The sequence below is a fragment of the Haemorhous mexicanus genome, chromosome 2 (assembly GCF_027477595.1).
Source record: "Haemorhous mexicanus isolate bHaeMex1 chromosome 2, bHaeMex1.pri, whole genome shotgun sequence".
Taxonomy (NCBI): Eukaryota; Metazoa; Chordata; class Aves; order Passeriformes; family Fringillidae; genus Haemorhous; species Haemorhous mexicanus.
The window spans coordinates 48,768,943-48,788,800 of record NC_082342.1 but is presented as its reverse complement, the minus strand read 5'-3'; the positions used below and the strand labels follow the sequence as shown (position 1 = coordinate 48,788,800).

Here is a 19,858-nt window from a genome sequence, read left to right as displayed (position 1 = left end):
CTTTACATGAAGCAAGTGTCTAGAGACAGTAGCTTAAAATACACTGGTGCTACATTGATCCCTTTTGGGTTGGTAAGTTTGGCTTGACAATAGTCTTGAGATGAAAGAAGCAGTAAGCTGTCAGTCTAAGCTGGCATTTGTGTCCTTCAACATAGATACCTGCTGCATGAAGATTTTTAAGTGTACAACCAAGTTGAAACAGACTAGCTTAAGCTATCATCCTATCATGTAGTATATGAGGAAAGTGTTCCCAGATACTCCACAAGTCCATGGCAGTGGCAGCACAGAGGCTCTGTGGAGGAAAGTATACATATTTTCCAAATACTTAGTGCAAGCTATCACTGATAAACTTCCAAGTGTGAATCATAAGCAACATATTCTGATCAACCAGTCATAAATCCTAAAGATAACTCTGAAGGTCAAAATAGCTAAACTTAGTGACTGTTCTGTTGAGCTCCTCCTTCTTGGCACACTGCAGTGCTAACCCTGACATGGTGGTTGCCAGACAAGTGGAGTCAGGAAGAAACAGAACGTAAGCAGATACAAACCAAAATACAGCAGGTTTCCTGTAAAACAATTAATGCACTCACTTGCTTTAAACAATGCTTAAGCTCTTACTGTTGCAGCTTCAAATACAGGAACGAGTATCACAAGATGCCAGAAGTCTGTATGTAGTAGAACTGCCCACCTAGCTTACATTTTTAAACTCTACTGACATTTTGCTATCCAGTGTCAATCTATTTCAATGCAAGGCCTTGCTTGTGAAAAGCCAGTTCAAGTGCAAGGTGTGGGCCTCAAATCTTGGGCAGAATATTAGTTTAACATATTGAGTGTGACTTAGTCATTTCCGTGTCTGACATTCTGCTGAATTCCCCTTCTGCAGTAACTGATGCTTGGTGTGTGCAGTGGCTGCTCCTGGCCACTGTGACTCTTCACTGCTCTGACAGTGTCACAAGCTCTGCACACACACAACTACACTACACACCAATTCTCTATAACCTCATTCTTAGCCCCTGTAACTTCTTCTGTGTAATACGATTAATAATTGGTTTGAATCTTGCTTCCAGTAAGACTCAGTCTTGCAACATGGAGGTTGCTCACATAACGACCTAATATTTTGCTTCTTCCCTGTATGACACAGTGCATTCCTTGTCAAATGCCATTCCTAACAAAACTGAGAACTTGAAGTTAATTACTTAAATGACTTATCCAGCTTTGCAGCACTGCTTACTGTTGTTTTGTAAGAAATAAACTGAGAGCAAGTGACCAACAGCACTGGGCAGTGCTATCAAACTTGCTTACAGTAATTTTGGTAGAAGCTTTTCCTCCAGAGGGGAATAGTGACTTACTGTGCCCAGGTAACTTAACTGAGGCCATTTGTATGGAAGTCTAGCCAGGTTGTCTGAAGGACTTAATCCGAATTGAAGTGTCTGGTGAGAAATCTTCTGTGTCACTGGTGATGAGCATCACAGACTACCACAACTGGAATAGTGAGTACTGGAACCACTACTCTGAACAGACTTCTGCAAGGCACTGATGAGAAAACAGCAATAAGTCAGGAAGTGTTGCAGGAATTCATTGCAGAACCTATTTGCAATTTATTTACAGAATTTATTGCAGGAATTGCTGCAGGAACCCATGCAGTCAAGGTAGGTGTTAGGAAAAATGAGCCTGGGAAAGGGAGCAAATTGCATGTTCCAGCCAGAGAAATGAGGTCTACTGAGAAAAAAAAGTAGGCAGAGATCTCTTGAACAGTGCTGGAAATCAACCTTAGGAACATCTTGGGAAATCAAGCACAGAAAATAAATCATGATGTATATCCTGGTAGGAGGGATGGTTTCTAAAGCTTCTACCTAACCAATGATGAAAGATTAATTCCACACCAAGCCTGCCCCTTGTATACTTGCAGTTGCCATTGTGCTTTTGTACTAGTCATCCACTTCCCTATTGACTGTGATTTCCTTACCTCATGTAAATCACTGCTCAGCCACTTTTATTTCCTTGCACTAGACTTTGTCAGATGCTCCTAACTACAGCAGATCTTTGCTAGTTTTATTGTATGTGTGCATAGGACTGATTAACACATTCAAAACAAACCCAAATTTACAACTGGTTTGAACAACCAACTGTTGTTTTATTTTCCTTAACATTTTAATCTTTAGCCCAAATTGGCAGTAGCTGGATGGTTTCAGCTGTGGCAGAAAACAAGGTAGAAAAGGACTGCTAGAGCAGGAAGCCCAGGCTCCACTACCAACAACACTCTTTCTGGCAATGACTCCAAAACTTTGAACTATTTTAAGAGGATTAGCAGCACAAAAGAGGAAAGTGTGAAGGAACAATGTAATGCATCTTTTTTAGCCAACAGCAGAAATAGCTTCAGCATTCACTCTGACAAGATAAATGAACAATCAGCTTTTCTAAGACTAGCCAAGAGAACATATAGCTGAGAGAAAATGTGACTACTTGAACACGTAATTTTTACTGAAGATTACTCCACTCAGTCCTCCCACTCAAAATGAGGACAAGATATATCCGATGATGATATGGTAAAATGCATGATTTTGTCTGCACAAATCATGTGAAATCTTGTGAAAGAGGAGTGGATTTAATGAACATGCTAAAGTGTGTCCAAATAGGCAAACTTGAGGGCAGAAGGGATATGTACAGATTGATCAAACCACTATACCTATCCATGGAACTGGCAGATAGATCCTGTGGTGTCACACCTTACCTAAAATGGAATAACCATTGCCACAGCAATATAGACTGAAGTCTGACCAAAGTAGGAATCTGGAGGTCCTGGTGGACTGTGGCAAGGACAGCAAGAGCAGGGCCATTCCATGAGGATGAATAAGCTGAGGTTGACCACAGGACAGGCAGGGCAGTGCTCTCACCAATCAGGGTGCAGTTCCAAAGGATTTGGGTAGGGCGGGAGTGGTGTCAGGGGTTCTTGAGAGTCCAAGACAAGGCAAGATAATGAGTCATGTCCAGAGTCCAGATAGAAAGTGGAGCCAGAAAGAGTAGAAGACAGAGCAAGAGTAAAGATCCATGCAGGAGAAAGTGTTGGAGACAAGGCTATATATTACACATTGAAGAAGGACAACTGATGAGCCACGATGAGAAGAAACTGGGCTTGGCACAGGCAAACCTACAGCCCTGCACCTGCTGAAGTCCCAGGTGAGGGTGTCAGGGCAGTCGAGGCCCAGCCACGCACTTTACTTGGCCTGACAGGAACCAAGCTAAACCTAAGTGAGCAGAACAGCACAGTGGTGAGCAAGGCTACCCCTATAGAGACATATTAGGTTGTTTTTACAGGCATGCAGCCAATAGATCAAAAGAACTACCAGTCCTTTTTACTCAGCACATGTTACATCACGTCTGGAAAACCACATTGCACTCTGGGGCCCGCACTATGAGAAAGAAGTTGACAAATTGCAGTGAGTACAGCTGAGGGCAGTCAAGTTGGCGTGGGGGTGGGAGCACCTGTGAGGAAAGGCTGGGGGAATTGCATTCAGTCAGAAAGCTTGAAAGGGAACCCAAGAGTTTTCTTCCAGTACCTGAGATTGTCGAGAAAATGCGTCAGTAGTCTCTACTGCGGTGCACAGCAGCAGGTTGAGAAGTAACAGACACATGAGGAAATTCTGATTTAAGGGGGGAAAGAGGTCACTGTGACACCAATCAAGCATTGACAAGGTTGCCCAGAGAGTTGTGCACTCTCTGTTCTCTGAGGTTTTCAAGACCCTTCTGAACAAAGTCCTAAGCAACTGGATCAGAAGGCTGAAGAAACAGAAGGTGTGTGTAGAGACCTCTTGAGTCCTCCCAACCTGAAGAATACTATTCTATTTCTATTGCTTTCATGGCTATTCAAGTGTGCTGCTAAACACACAAGGCCACAGGAGAATGAAGGACCTTTGAGCATGCTGAAAAAGTTTTTGAAGAATCTCATTTTGATTACAAGTTACAAGTACAGAAGTACTCAACTGAAGTAGTCCTTACTGGGCAGAGAATTCTTTAAAATAGGGTGTTTTTTCATACCTTTCAGGGATTTTTTTGATATTTTACCTCTTTGTACACAAACTTCAGTCTTTAGCTCTGGTTTCTGTTCTTTAGAGGGAGACTCATTGTATATCACACTGTTTGCCCAATAAACACACTCCAGGACTTAAGTGTGTTGTCACACTCCCACTACCTTCGAACTGCTCCATCTCTGACTGTTGTTCAATTTTCTGTATGTTGAGCCCTCCTTTCAGTGCAGCTCTGCTGATCTCCCCACATTCTCCAGCTTTGAAGCTTATCGTTATCCTGAAATGCATGTTCTACGTCTATCTCCTAGGTAAACCCCAAAATCAATAATTTACATGGTTCTATTGCTACATGTAAACTTGTTTAGTAATAAGCACTGCCATGCCCTCTTCAGCATTGAAAGCTGTCACTGCTTAGGAGAAAAATCCTTGCATTTTTCTCTGGAACGGGGGAGACGGATTTCTTCTTGTCATTCATTTCCTCGATTCTTTCTTCCACTTTGGCTATTACATTGTATCATCTGCATGGAAACATTGTCCATTGGCACTCAAATTATGTGAACAGTCTGCAAGCGCTCAACACTACTATCAGCCGGCTCAGTGAGCTGATAAATTCCAAACCTTGCATAAATTCAGCACTTGAGATCAACTAATGCCTCCCCAAGGCTGAGAGAACTATGGCTGGAAACACCTGACTCTGCTACGGGCAGAGTGGTGCAGCGGGTTCAGGGGAACACAACAGCTGATGGTGCTCTGCTCTGCACCGTGAGGGATGAGCTCTGACCTGGACCTATGCACTGAACACTCCTTGACAATTGCAGATCTTCCATTTTGGCTTCATCTGAAGGTATCAAAGCTCCAAGTCTGCGCAAACGGAAGTGGAAATTATCAGATTTGTTTAAAAAGCGAGCTCTTTAACCAAAATGAAGTGCCACTCAAGGCATAATCTGAAAGCCTTTTGCTCCTGTGGCTGCGCAACAGTGTTCTCTTCAGCACATCTTTTAGAGTTGACATTGTCTTGTGACTCACAACCAATAACATGAAAGGAGCTCCAGGTGGATTTATGTGGGAAAAAGTGCATTTTAGAACAGTTTTAAACATTGTTGAGTTTTTTTGTTGTTGTTTTCATATGGTTCTTTGTTTTGTTTTGTCTGCTATAAACCAGTTCATTTGTAAAGACGCTGACCACCCTCTCCCCTCCCCACCACTTCGTAAGCTATATTTTATAAACTCAGCTTCTCATCCCACCACAGATCTGCAAGCACTGCAGTGCATAAGAGACTGTCAGCAACCAGCGCCTGCGGCCGCGCTGGCCCCTGAGCTCATTGGGAAGCACAAGAAGTGCGTGTAAGTCTCCAGGGAGAGCGCCAAGAGGATGGTGCCAGGCTCTCTTCGGTGGTGCCCAGCGACAGAAGGAGGAGCAATGGCCACACTTGAACACAACGAGTTCCACCTCAACATGAGGAAGAACTTCTTTCCACGGAAGGTGGCAGAACACTGGAAGAGGCTGCCCAGGGTGGTTGTGGAGCCTCCCTCTCTGGAGACATTCCAAATCCACCTGGACGCGTTCCTGCGCAACTTGCTCTAGCTGACCCCGACTTGGCAGGGGGAGTAACCGGATGATCTCCAGCGGCCCCTTCCTCCCCTAACAAACTGCGGGCCGGGCAAGTGCGGCGACCTGGGCCCGGCGGGGAGCGGTGGCCGCCCCGCCCCGCAGCTCGGGAGGTCCCGCCGCGTGCTGCGGGCCGGCCCGGGCCCGCCCCGGAGGGGTCGGAGGGGCGGGGCCGGGCCAGGCCGGGCCGGGCCGGGCGGGCGGAGGGAGGGAGGTGCGCGGGGCGGGCGCTGTCCCCGCCCGGAGCTCGCGGCGCTGCGGCGGCGCCGCTGCTTCGCTTCCGCGGCGGGGCCGGGCCGGGCCGGGATTGGCCGCGCGGCCGCCTCGCCCCAGAATGCAGCGCATGGCGCGTCATTGAAGAGAGACCATGATGGCGGCGGCGGCCGCGGCGGCGGGGGGCGCCCCCGAGGTGATCGCCCAGCTGGAGAACGCGGCCAAAGTGCTCATGGTGAGGCGGGCGGCGGCACCGCCGCGCCCGGAGCGCCGCGTCGCCCCCGAAGGGGCGCCCTCGCCGGACCCCCCTCCCCTCCCCGCCTCCGTTCCCGCTGCCCTCGCCCCTCGGGCTCGGGGCGCGGCGCGCCGCCGCCCCGTCCCGCTCCCCTTTCGAGCGGGCTCCTTCCCTTCCTTCCCGTCCCTTCGCCGCCGCGCCGACTCGTCCGTGTGGCTCCGCAGCCGGGGCCGGCCCCGCCGCGCACGCCGCGCCGCTCCTCCATGTGCCGCCCGCTCCGCGTCGCCCCAGGCAGGCTGTGCCGGCTGCCCTCGCCCCGCGCTGCCCGCCCCACCTGCGGCGTGTCTGTCCCCGACCCCCGCATCGCCACCGTCCGCCGACCAGACCCTCGCCGAAGTTGCCAGTGAGCAACTCTCCCTCCCTCTCTCCCGGGGCCGGGGCCCGGGGCACCTCCCGCGGCGGCAGAGGAACTGCGGGAGGTCGCGCCCGTCCCCGGCCCAGCGAGGACAGCGAGGCACCCTGGGCAGCGTGGAAGCGGCCTCGGGAGTGGCGTGATGCGGCTCCAGAGTCTTCTTTTAAGTGGAGGGGCACCGAGGAGCCAGAGGTTCATGGTGCTGCCGCGTTGAAGCAAAGCTATTAGTGGTGCTTCGCACTTGATCTGTTTAATTATCAATTAACTGTCCCTGATGTCTGTGTGTTGTTTTCATAACTGCGTGGAAAAGAACTCCCATATGGCAAAGATCAGAAATGCGATGGAGCTGGATACCGATAGTGACCATTGGTGTTAAAACATCCTAGGTTTGCATCCTTGTAAAAGACTTATTTGAATGAAAAGCTCTATGTTGGCTGGTATAGTTTACAGGTCTTTATTGCAGCTCTTCTGTACATGTCTAGCTGAAAGCCTTCCCCACAGAATTTATCTTACCAAAAAGTGGTTCTAACAGAAATAAAGTTTGTAAGGTGTGGCTATTAATGGGATTTCAGAAGAACCAAATAAATACTAGCAAAGTTTTTCTGGTATCAATAATTAATCAATGGCCAGAGCCTGAACTATTGTGTTTTAGTGTCTCGCTGAAGTAGCCTGACTGTAAAGTGAGAGGTGATCAGCTTTAGTTGTGGGCAGCAAGCACTAGTCATTTTAGAAAAATGCTTCACAAAGTATGCCACCTGTGATGTGCTTCAAGCTTTGAGCTGCGTTTGATTTGTGCATGCTCTACAAAACATGTCTGTGTAGATTATTAGGTGTTCTGGTAATGTCTGTGTATCTCTGTTTTAAAGATAACACAAATGCAGTAATTACTTCGCAAGGAAAATCGGTAGTAAGTATTACTGTGTAACAGAACAGGGGTGTGGTGGTTAAGTAGTTTTCAGTGTCAAACCACTAGCATGTGCAGTGGCATCTCCAAAGTCTTGCATCTGTGCTTGAAGGCTAAAGGTAACTTGTGGGCAGTGTTTCTCTAGCATAGCCTGCTAGCACAGAGAGGGAAAAGCAGCTTACTGTGGAGTTGAATTAAATAAAAACTTTATTACAGAGAAAAGGTGCAGGCCTCTTATGGTAATGTTTGTGATTCTGTTGGAGAATAGTTACTGAACTTGCTGGTAAAAACGCATCTTGCGTCTGCAGGCACATGGATGTTAGGATCCTTGTTGAATTTCTGCCTTCCTCCCTAGAGCCTCTGACAGTATGAAACCTGACTTGTTGTGATATTTAGATTTCCTTCTTTTATTTCTTTTCCACAGCTGATTTTGGAAGTTTCATAGACAACATTAACCTGAGAAGAACTAGTTAGATGGCTCTTAGCGAGGAAGCTGAATGAAACAGAGATATTCTCTAGAGCTATCTGTGAGGGTGAGGACTCAGAGTCAGGCTTTAAGCAGGGTTGACTGTGGAAGAGCTGTGAGAACTGGTTAGGGTTAATGCCCTGTGCTCCTTCTCAGAAATCATAGAGTCTTTGGAGGGATGCAGGAGAGGAGTGTAGCTCAGCAGGTGCTTCATGAAGGTGGATGTGAGACCCCAGAGACTGAAAGAGTTTTGAGCTCTGCTCCTGTTCTGTCTCGCTAGCAACTGTGCAAAAAGAGGGGCCTGATTGTGTTTCAGGACTGCACCTGGACAGTGATGACCTGAATTTCATTTAGCCAGAGGGCTGCACTATTTGGTTAAAGGTCCTCTTAGGGATGAGGGTCTGTGTGGCAGATTGGAGGGATGAACTGATCAAGCAACCTGCTGGGATCACTTAGAAAGGTGTTTATGTAAAAATCTGAGGACTTGTGGGGTGAAGGGTGATGAACCTGCTGCTAGTGTTGGAGATCATGAGTCAGCCACCTTGCAGTGAAGCCGTACCTGAAGCAATGGGAAAGGATACAGCTGTGAATGGTCTAACAATAGATGGCAGAAGGTTTTAACTGGGCAGGGAGCTGTGGAGGGGTTCAGCAAGGTTTTCTTGTGACAGTCTGTCACAGCTGAGACAGTGGCAATCCTTGCAAAATACGGATGGGATGCATCAAAGGTTTTTCAGCATTTCAAAATACAGAGCAGGGAGTGGTGGTGGTTTACTTGATACTTGCCTTGATTTCAAATAGAAATACTAAGCCTTGAGGAAAATAATGGCATGCTAATAAAAAGACCTGAATGTGTTTAATTAATTTTCCTTGAGGATAAGCATGGATTACTGTGAGCTCTCTAAATATTTGATAAGTATTTTCATAATTTTTTTCATTGCTCTGGGTTAGTTGAATTTTCCTTTGAAAAATTACTTTTTAGATATCTGATAAAGAATGCCCAAGTCCTGATCTCCTAAATTGCTGTTCTTTATGGACTTCACAAACCATGGTGTGCCATGTTTAAAAACTGGAAATGTTCAGTCTTTTCTCTTACCAAGCTCTTCTACAGCTGAATGGAAATGCTTTTCCCTTGTTACCAGTAGTGCATTTCAACAGGTTCTAGGTAGCTCACATTCAAAAGGCTTAATTTGATAGAGGATTGGAATTTGGTATAAATTGGCAAATTGTAATAAAAGATGAAACTTATCTTGTCATTAGCTGCCAAATATGTTTTTGAAGGCTGGTGCTGTGACTATTTTCTTTAATATGTGTAAAAGCATTTGAGGTATAAAAACTTACTTTCTCGTAAAGATGCATGGTGTTCACCTGAAGTAAGATCCCCATTAATACTTTGCTGTGAAGTATCTCAGTGCCACAGGCTGGTATCCATGTTTGGCCTGTGTGACTTTGGCTTTCTAAAGACCATACACCAACATCTGTGTGAACTGATTTAATTTACTACTCCTGTTTCCTACTGGCATGGTGTCCCCTGACCATGTATCTCCTATCTATTATGTTCTGTTTAGCTCAGGTGATAATTAATGCCAAATATAATTAGTACTAGTTAAGCACTGTTTTAATAGCTGTCTTCATGGATTAGAGAAGACATTGGTTCTATTATTAAGGAAAGAAATGTAAATTTCATCCCAGAAGTGAGAGGATGAAGTAGGAAACATGCCTAACACCGCCTAGTTATTGCTGAGAGTTTATTTAAGCAGGTTGAAATTTTCTAGCATATGATATTCTCTAACACCTAAATGTAAATTCACAGGTTATTGCTTGTTCACCCCACCTCCCTCCAAAAAGAGTGCTCTATTCTTACCTGCAGCTCTGCTTTCTCCCTTGTTACCCTGTGCAGAAGATATTAATATTACTGAGATGACATAGGAATTAAACAAGGGAATGGATTTTTGTCAGGTTAGCAAGATGTATTGGCTATCTGTGCAGCCATTTAGGTTGCAGAGCTAGCACAGGGGCACTGAAATTAGATTGTTGGACACATACAGAGCTGGTCTGCCCCTGCTAGCGGTGAGTTGTCAGGTTGGCTCAAGTGTGTAATATACCTCCACTGTACAATTTACTTGCTAACTCTGACTCTCATGATAGTAGAAATGCCAGACTTCACTTAGAGCTGCACACTGAAAAGAGAAGAGGTTACGAGTTTCAGAAGGGAACATTCCAGCTGGAGAGAAGACCAAAAAAATCACATTAAGTGTGATTGGTGAAGGCAGTGGAGCAGACTGTGTAGGGTGGCTGTGGGATCTCCTATCTTTGGAGATATGTAATACTTGACTGAACAAGTCCCTCAACAACCTGGTCTAACTTTGATCTAAAGGAGTTCTTTTTTGGGCAGGGCGTTGAGCGAAGTAGATCTAGAGGTCCATGTTAGGCTATTCTGTGTGGTGTGGGTTTTGGAAAGCTCAAAGAACATTTGGGTAAAGGCAGCAACTGACAGAATGAGAGAACACAGTCTTAAGCTGCACCAAGGGAAATATAGGTTGGATATCAGGAAAAATATTTTTACAGAGAGAGTGATCAAGTACTGGAATTGTCTGCTTGGGAAGGTGGTGGAGTCACCATCCCTGGATGTGTTTTATCAAAAGACTGGATGTAACACTCAGTGCTGTGTTTAGTTGAGGTGTTAGGGCATGGATTGTACTCGATGATCTTGAAGGTCTCTTCCAACCTTGTGATTCTGTGATTTTGCAGAAGAATTCCATTCTTTAAAAAATTGTAAATGTTCTGTTTTGTCTGTGGTCTGTTTCAAAGGGTGGGTGTTGGGTGTGTATATGGGGTGATGTGGATTCTCACATCACCATCTTCTCAGGGTACCACTTAGTTTGTTATTTATCCTGCTATTCTAAGGCAGATTTCAGGCTAAAGTTGGGTGGTCTGACAGCGGTCCTAGAAATTTCACTTTCAGATGTTCAAATAAGCTTACAGAAGAAGAGCATAAGGGAGCACGTTAGTAGAATCAGCTTGTTTATACCATCAACCATGGTATAAACAGTTTATATGGTTGGCTTCTTTTGACCTGCCTTTTGTGGAGATCAGGCCTGTTGTGGTAAGTGTAGGAAATTGTCAGAAAATAACCTCCTTGCCTTCTAGCTAGTCCTCAGAATCAGAGGGGCTGGGTACAGACAGGCTTAATTTCTCATTTATAACTGCTTAGGCACTAAAGTTCAATCACGTTGACTAAGAACTTTCATGGTTGTGGAGTCATGAATAGCTTGTTTTATTGAAGCAGCAGATTATAGGTTCTTGTTAGATTGCTGATAACTGTGCTAGACCTACAAAATGTACATGCATAGCTCTGTGCACAAGTATTCCCAGGTAAGCTCTAAGGCAGTTGGAGAAGCAAATCTTACTGCAGTGTTGTGCCTGCCTTGGGAAGGGGAGAGTAGCAAATCCATTGACTTGTCTGTAGAGTGGGGTTGTATTCTTGTCCTTCCATAGTGAAGGATTTCAAATATCGGTTTGTACTTCTTGGACAAATGGATGACTGCAGTTAAAAATCATTGGTGCCTGTTGCTGCCATCAGAGGTGTAGGGTGGGGGAACATCTGTCTTCTTATTTTCATATTGGTAGGTGTGGCTTTTAATATATAAATAAGGGGTCAATGAGGGTCTTAGGTAGCTCAGTTTGATGAAGGTAACCAATCTTGTGGCTGAAAAAGACAGCACAGAAGTGTGGTTCTTCAGTGTGCTCCTCCACATGGCTGAGTCAACAGTGGTGGCCCTCTGACCTTCGCCAGGTCTTTACTCCCATTATTGTCTCCTCAGAGGAACAGATCTAAACCAAGGCTTGTGCACAGTGAAGGGGCAGTGAGGCTGAGGGCTGGCACAGAGATGTGGGTGCTTCTGCACTTCACTGAGACAACATTGGGCTCTGGGGCCTCTGCTGCAGCCCAGGCAACATTCAGTTGTTAAACCTTGCTCAAGCCCAGGTGCAAGATGAGCAAGTGGCCTAGATTGTGGTTTTGCTCAATCAGCCTCATCAATTCTCCACTGTCTCACATCTTGACATAACCAGCCAGCCTGTTCTCCACAAAGGCCATGACAATCCTTATTCCACCAGGAAGTTCAGTTTCTTGTTGCAATATATCTTCATTGTGAGGCAATTTTTCAGACTGTGAAGCATGGCCTATAGTAAGGGTGAAAGGGAGAGATGGAGTAGCTCTGCTTTTGTTATGACAGGTTGCCTGTTGGAAGAAATCAGACAAATAAATCATTCCAATGCTGAGGAGATTTGTGAAAGTCCTCCAAGTTGTCACCCATGAAACAAGCAGAATGTGTGCTATATTATGGCTAGAATTGAGAGAATTTCTTCTCAGAAGGATTTTTTCTGGTGGGTGCCTATAGCTGCTGATTTAGAGAGGTCTGAAAAGTAAGGATGATTCTTTTACTAGTGGACATTTTACATTATTTGAATTAGCAATTTCAAAAGCTTGAGGCTTGAGGTGTTGTCATTGTTTTTTGCCTACAAATAGGTCCAGTTGCTTTTGGAATGCTTTTTTTCCCTTATAGTTTTTATATATATTATTTAGTCTTTATACATATATACACACATATATATTACATGCTTTTCTGAGTGTAATGGGGTTTACGAATGTTTTTGGAAAAAAAATATAGTTCTTTGAGTGAAGCCTGCTGGTTCATAATTTAAATCATTCTTAAATTATGAGAAATAACTATAAAATGTTCTGATTTTTTCTTCTACGGTATCAGTTGTGATTTCGTATAATTCTCTATCTTATTGCATCCTCCAGTCATCTCTTAGCTAAACTGAAGGGTCTTGTCATTTTGTCATATGGGATGTTCCCCCATACATCAGATCGTCCCTCTGTAATTTTTTAGATTTATGATACTGTTTTTGAATGAAATGACCAGAATTCTTTGATGTAGGCACTTGAGGATTTTAGGTGGTTGTAAATTTTTTATATTCTTCTGTATTCCTTTCCTAATAGTACTTAACACTGTACTTACTTGCTTCAGAGCAGCAAGGTGATATTTTCAGAGAACCATACGCAAGCCGTTCAGGTAATTTTTTGGAGCAGTACTAAGTAACTTGAGAGTCCATCATATTTATGTATAGTTTTTTCTTCTTTTGCTTAAGAGCTGGTATGGTTGGTGCATTTTACAGGCACACAGTTCAGATTACAGCCTGGGAGATAAGTGTGCATGTAGTGTGCACCATGCTAGTGAAACTCTTAACTGGGAGCAGAGAAGAAGTGTGCATGGAGCTTATCTGTACAAAAGTGAAGAGCTGAGATTAGAGAAGTGAGAACTGATAGAGATTCTGATATCTTTGAAAAGTAAACATTGTGTTTGATGAAATTAAAATCTAGTGAAATGGGATTATGCACGCTTAGAGTTTATTTCCCCTGACTGTTTCACAGAGGGAGTATTTATCTTTTTGAATCAATATGTTTCACACCCATTTGACATGTCACCATTGCATTGGCATATTTCTATATTTTGTTCTGAGTAATCAATGTAAATACTGTGTGCTTGCTTCTACATTCATGTGTTGGAGAGCTTCATTAGTCCATAACTCCATCTGGATTATTCTTCTGCAGGCACTACCTACTGCTGTTTTCCCTTTAACCTGCTTCCTAAGAGTCTTATCGTTGTTATGCTAATCTGTGTTCATTAGTTAATTAACAGCTTTCCCTATGGAGAGGTGGAAGAAATCCTCCTGATTATTAAGTTGAGCTGATCCTGTCACAAGCAGATAAGTAAAATACTCCTTTTCATCTGTTTCTGACAGTGTTTTGATTCTAAAAAGTCTGACTGAATTAGGTGTACATAAGATCTCTGCAATTTTGATGTGTAGTGGGGTGTATGAGTGGCAAAGACCCACATCTGTGCTGGGAGATGTGGCATACAAGGGGAAGTGTCAGATCTGAGCTGTAGGAGATGTTGGTCCTTTGGACTTTGAAGTCCAAAACATCTTGTTGAACAGAGAGTAGTTGTTAAGATAGGGATTTTAGGGAATGAAGGAAAACTGACAGGAGGATATACTTTAAATAGTCCCTTTTCTTCCTCTTTCCCGTCTTCCAAAAAGGAAAACCCCAAACTTTCCTATTTCAGAGACATAATGAGTGGCTGCTGTACAGTGCTGTCTTTGGCTCTGCCAAAACGTAGGATAATAGTACACCCACCTGAGTGGTTGCATAGTGAGCTAGATTGGGTAGTGAATTCAGGGAGAAAAGTGTCTTTTAATTAAAGTAATTTTCACTGTGTTGCATTAGAGACAATTCCACTATCTTGACTGAGATGAGAGAGCTTGCCTATACTCCTGGAAGAAATTTGGTCAAATTATGTTGTTAAACCACTTAGGAAGTAGCATATACAATTCTCTTTCTTTTCAAATCAAGACTGATTTTTTTTTTAGTAGAAAGTACATTAAAAAGATATTTAAGTTAATGTAGGAGCAAGTGAATAATGGGTTTGGCTTTTGTTACTTTGGAAGTCAGATAAGTTGGTTTAGTGGTGCCTACCAAATTCAAAATTTACAGAACTACGAAAGTGAATATGAAGAAAGACTAAAGGTATATCATGGTTTGTGCTGAAATTATGAATTTCACTCTTTGTTGTCATTCAGGCCAGCTGTGTTATGTGCAACTGTGCAAAATGCTAGAGGCACAGCTGTGGTAGTGTTGGAAATACGCCTTACGCCAGGGTCTCTTGAAGGCTTTGTATAATTAATCTATGGCTGTGAAATCAGTGATGTGCAGAAAGGTGTTTTGCCATGGAATTTTACAGTTTATGATGGCGGTCTCTGAGATTTCAAAAGCCTTGGCTAAGGTGAAGAACATCTAAAGGCCCAGCCTTGTAAGTGTGACATAGGCTATATTTTCACAGGAGCTTAAACCAGCCTAACACTGAGTGGCAGAGAAAAAACATAACTTGTCTTTTTGCTGGATTGATTATCTGCTAGGTTAGTGAGCTGGACTGGATGTCAGAAGGACTTGCCAGTTGCCAAAGCTAGCACAGGATAGTTATGTGTACCTAGGAGTGGAGAGGAATTAACATGGCTGGAAGGAATGGAAGATCTCCAAGCACCACAGCCTTGGAGTTCTGGAGAGGCAGCCCCTCTTCATTACTGTCAGCTTAGACTAGGATCCTGTTGTAATGATGGAAAATAATAATACCAGCATCCTTCACAAATGTAGTTTGAAATCTGTTAATATGAAGACCTGCAGAAAGGCCACATATATAGCATTGGAGTGAGTGGTATGTTCCTCAACTTTGTATTTCAAGTTTTTTGAAAATGCGTAATTTGATAGTTTTTAAGACACAAAGAAGTGATTGAGCCATGTTCTATCCCTTCTCCAAGCTGCTTTGGAAGGACCTTGAATTTTACTCTTTAACATCACAAGTAAATATCCTGGCTGCATAGGTTTTTGCTCCAACAGTGTGTAAAGGAGGGCACGGGCAGTTTGTAGAATTCAAAAAATGTGTTGCAGCATCATTAACACGGAGTGTGCAAATCCAGTAGCTGTGTGTACTCCAGAGGCTGGTGCATTTACTTGTACCACAGAATACCTGTGCCTCTGGGACTTAAGCATTGGTCTGCATGAAGATCAGGGGTGCAATTGGATGACAACTAACACTCAGTTGTACCTTCCTTTATTACTGTGAAACAATGTTCCAGCTATCATTAATTGTGGCATTGGTGATGGCGTCCAAGCAGTATCAGAGCTAATAAGCAGCAGAAACAATTGTACAAGCACAAACCACGCTGGCTCCTTGATGAGTTACAGCAGAACTGCCACCTGTGTCTTGTGGCAGCACAAGAGACGTCATATCTCTGTGCACTGCCTGTCTGGGGACAGGTGGAAGGTGTTCAAGCTGGTGATGTGGGGTTAAGTGTTATCCTCTCACTAGTGTCATCATCTACATGTGTCACTTCTCTGCCTTAGGCAAGCAGCAAAGGTTCTTCTCCTTTCGATTATTTTGTTTGGTTCTGCAAATAGGTGGTCTTCAAAGTTTTGTTGTGAACTTCCCCAGAATTGATCTGCCACAGCTTGGTCTTGTACTGGTGGTCCTGGCATTCACATGGTCCCTTAAGTCAGTCGCTCGCTCTTCTTGCCATGACTTCACACAGTTGCTGTTGGTGCTGGCAGACCCAGCCTGCTCGCTCTGGGTTTCACCTTACAGCTCAGTTGGTTTCCTCTTATGTTCCACCCCTCATCTAAAAGCCACATTTTACACATTTGTCACTGGTAGATTTCATGAGGACGTCTCCACAGCATCTCTATGTATATGTGTATGCAAGAACTGGTGATCCCCAAGTGGCAGCCTGTATCTCTGTTGCACAGGACTGCAGCCCTGTGGGGAGGAAGGAATATGTTCCCCCTGTGCAGCTGGCTGCTGGTTTGATTATAGGTGCCTTAAGGATGAACTGTGTGTTGTTGAAGCCATGGCTGAAAAGAAGTACATTAACCTTCACTCATCTTAGGTGCAAAGAGAGCTTTGCCTTTTTTCTACATCATCATTTTGTTTTGCTTTTTGTGTTGTTTTTCATCAAGGTCTTAACTGTTCACATTTAGTTTAGCTTTTTCATCTCTTGGGCCACTGGCATCTACTGTTTATTTTGCTAATAATTTGCTGCTATTTGCCTTCTCTTTCAACCATGGTCTTGGTAGCTTCCCAGATGACTACATCTTGCATTGTTATTGAGGAAATGTGCAAATAAGTTTACAAAACAGGCACACTCCTTTCTGGCAACAAGAGTATGAATAGTCCTTTCCTCACCTGTCAAAAGCAAGGACCAAAGCCCAAGCACAAAAACAAATGTACTTCTATCTGAGAGAATTAGGGAGGGTAAGCTGCAAACCCTTTATTTTGTGAGGTTGTTTTAAGCAGGATTAGGAACAGATGTTGGGTAGCTTCAGAATAATGAATTGTTTAGTGGGGAATATATAAATGTTAAATTCTAATATCAAGAGAAATAACAATATTGTTTCTGGAGCTTGTATTCTGTTCATTTTACAGTAATATTCCCTCTAAGAGGGCTGAGAATAAAATATATGATTATGACCACATTTCTTCATGATCATTTTTTCAGTGGAGCCTGAATATGTGGAGCCCTTTGACTGTTCAGAACTTGAGACTTGGCTAATTTGTGCAGGTGTCTTAGTGTGAGCTCAGGCACTCACTTTAAGGGAGCCCTAAAAATTGCATCTTCTAAATGAAATCCCAGAACATTTCTGTAGGGATTAAAAAGCCCCCAACTTTATCATAGAACACTCATGTTTAGAAGAGGTTTTCTCAAAATATGTGTCATGTGTCTGCTCCTGTGTATCAAAGGATGAATACAGACGTGTAGCTTCTTCAGTATCATGGTTCGGGCTGTATTTGCAAGAGTGGAACAAAGTGGTAAAATGAGGTAAAAGTAGAAGAAGTCTTACTGTCTCAAGTATGTACAATTCTAGGTGGATTTTTGCTGTTTACCAGTATGGGCAAACTTGGGAAGAACCTTTTTCAAGGTGTGCTCAGTGAAAGTTCATAATTTTTCCTGGGTTTGAGTGAAAGATGTTATTCTCTTCACGAAATTAATTTCAATTTCACAAATTCTCTTGGCTTTCTTATCTTCCACCTGATGCAGATTATGAACTTCCTCCTCTGGCCTCTATTCTGCTCCTCTTTTTTTGCTAAACCTTGATTTCTTGTCTGTACCTTGTATCTGTCTGTATCTTATTCTGTTTTCTTACATGATTCAAATATTGTACTTTGTGTGTGTTTGACTTGTTTCATTAAGTTTTCTTTAGTGCCCTAACAGTTAAAAGCCATTAATAAAGGCAGGCATTTTAGGTCATGCCATTTTGAAAGTACAGTAAACCAAAGGAGTTTTCCACATCAAATTTAGATAAAATTAAAAAAACTTCCGTATCTTGCTTTTAATCAACTCTTACTAAATAACTATGATAGGACAAAGTGGTTTTGACATTTTCATAAGATTGATGGTGGAGGAAGTCCTAAACTGAATTTTGGCAGGGAAACTGGCTGCCCTGTGTGCCTGCCTTTCTTCATTAGCTGATGAGAGGAATTGCCTTTTTGATAGGAGTCAAAGCCCAAACTGCTCAGAAATCAAAATCTATCACTATTGCAGTTTAAAAATTTCGTGTAGTGATGGCTTTTGTCTTGTATTTTGGGGTCTGAGGTGCGTGGGGGTTACACCTGTGCTGTCTCACTCCACTGCATGTGCTCACTGTAGAAGGCTACATGGAAGTAAAAGTAATGCCACCCTTACAGCAATGGGTGGTTATAGCTGTTCTTTCAGAAAGTATAATTTGAAATTGGACAATAGGGGAAAAAAGATAGTATAAGACACTTCTTCACACACAGTATGAAAGTTTCTTTTCCAGAAGGGGAGTAGATGCTGACTGTATTTGATGTATAGTGAGCCTGATAAATGGGTATATTGTGTACATCTCGAGTTATAAACTTTGGAAAACAAGTATTGCCATTACCAGCATTATTATGATCTCCTGTCTAGTAGAAGAGTGATCATGATGGTTCTTTGTTTTCTTCAAACTTTCTATTGAAATTCACTGTGCACTATTCTGGCACATTTTTTTAAGTGGTGTCTGTGCTGTCTCATAGGCACAGAAAAGCAATAGAGAGGTGAGCCACTTGAATCTTATGATTGAGTTGCAATTGGGGTTTCCACAGAGGCTGTGGATAGGATAGGATCCTATCTCTTGCTGGAGAACCAGGACCTGTCATGGGGATAGTCCACCCTGCAGTGAGGATTGTGGTGTGTGTTGGTGCTGGGACTCCCTCCCACCTATTACCCGTGTATCTTCCATGCCTCCTTGTGGGGAAAGAGAGAAGCAGCTAGAGTTGGTGGGAGCTGAGGGAGAAATTTGATTCATTTCCACCAACTCTTCTCTTTCTTCCTTCAGGATAAGGTGGTCAAGGTCACTCCAGCTCCAGGGGATGGTCAGATTGTCAAATTTGCTATCATTCAGAGTTTAAGGCCAGCCACCACCAGCCCTGCAATACCTGAGGAGTAGCTAGAATGCATGGGGAGTTATTTTCTGCTGAATCTCTCATCTCTTCATAGGAGGATTTTGCTTTTACACAATGAAAGGAGAGGAGAGCAGGACTTGAGACTTGAATGCAGTTGTTGTAAGGGCACTTTGACTTTTTATATCCTTTAGTAACATCTTTTTAGGGTTCCTGTGCTACTACAGCCATGATGTGCCATTTTTACTGAAGTCAAAGTGGGCTGATTTTATTTGTTAACATTAAATGCTTTGAAAAGGTTTGATTTGGAACAATGAGGTTTTCTGTAACTGTTCTGTGTAGTTAGTGTTTTTCTTATCTTTGTCCTCTTTCATAATGAGTCACTTTGTCTTGATTGAGCTTTCTCTGTCATACATGGATTGACTTCTTGTTGCTTTGTTGGGACCATTTCCCATTGCCTTCAGTCAGTCAGATGTTTTAGAAAAGTTATTTTGCCAAACAGAACTGCAGGTCAGACCTCATTTGTGCTTTGAAATGTTAGAAAAGTGACTGTAGAGATTAGAAAATAAATAACATTTAATTTAAGGGTCTGAACTGTAGCCTCATGTCAGCACTCATCTTCTCACTGTCAGCAGCCAGACTACTGTAGGCTAAATATCCATTATGGGTTATTTCTCAGATTTAGCTGTGTTGTGCACATAAATGAAGGGTAATTTCAGCGGAGAGCCTTTAATAGTCTATATTTGTGGATCAAGTTGATAGCAGAGAAGTAAAATCTCAGTAGTGTTTGTTGCTTGCCTGGGAGAGAAGTCTTATCTCAGAAAATGTTTTGTAATTGATGGTAATGATGTACTTTGGCTCTTTAGTCAATTAATGTGTATATATATAGTATCTTATACAAGAACGTTACTAAACTGAGAATAGCTTTTATTACAAACCACACTTTGTCTCCTGATTTACTTGCAAAGGACTTAAT

The 19,858-nt window shown here is 43.2% G+C and overlaps 1 protein-coding gene across 2 annotated transcripts in view; it reads left to right on the top strand.

The window, feature by feature from the left end:
* The first annotated feature begins 5,927 nt into the window (after positions 1–5,927).
* The window catches only part of XPO4 (exportin 4), an 81,096-nt gene continuing 67,165 nt past the window's right edge, over positions 5,928–19,858 (top strand). For both annotated transcript variants that reach the window (XM_059838717.1, XM_059838716.1), the window contains exon 1: positions 5,928–6,082. In XM_059838717.1, the coding sequence (XP_059694700.1) occupies positions 6,002–6,082 (81 nt within the window). In that variant the 5' untranslated portion in view covers positions 5,928–6,001. The remainder of the gene's footprint in view (positions 6,083–19,858) is intronic.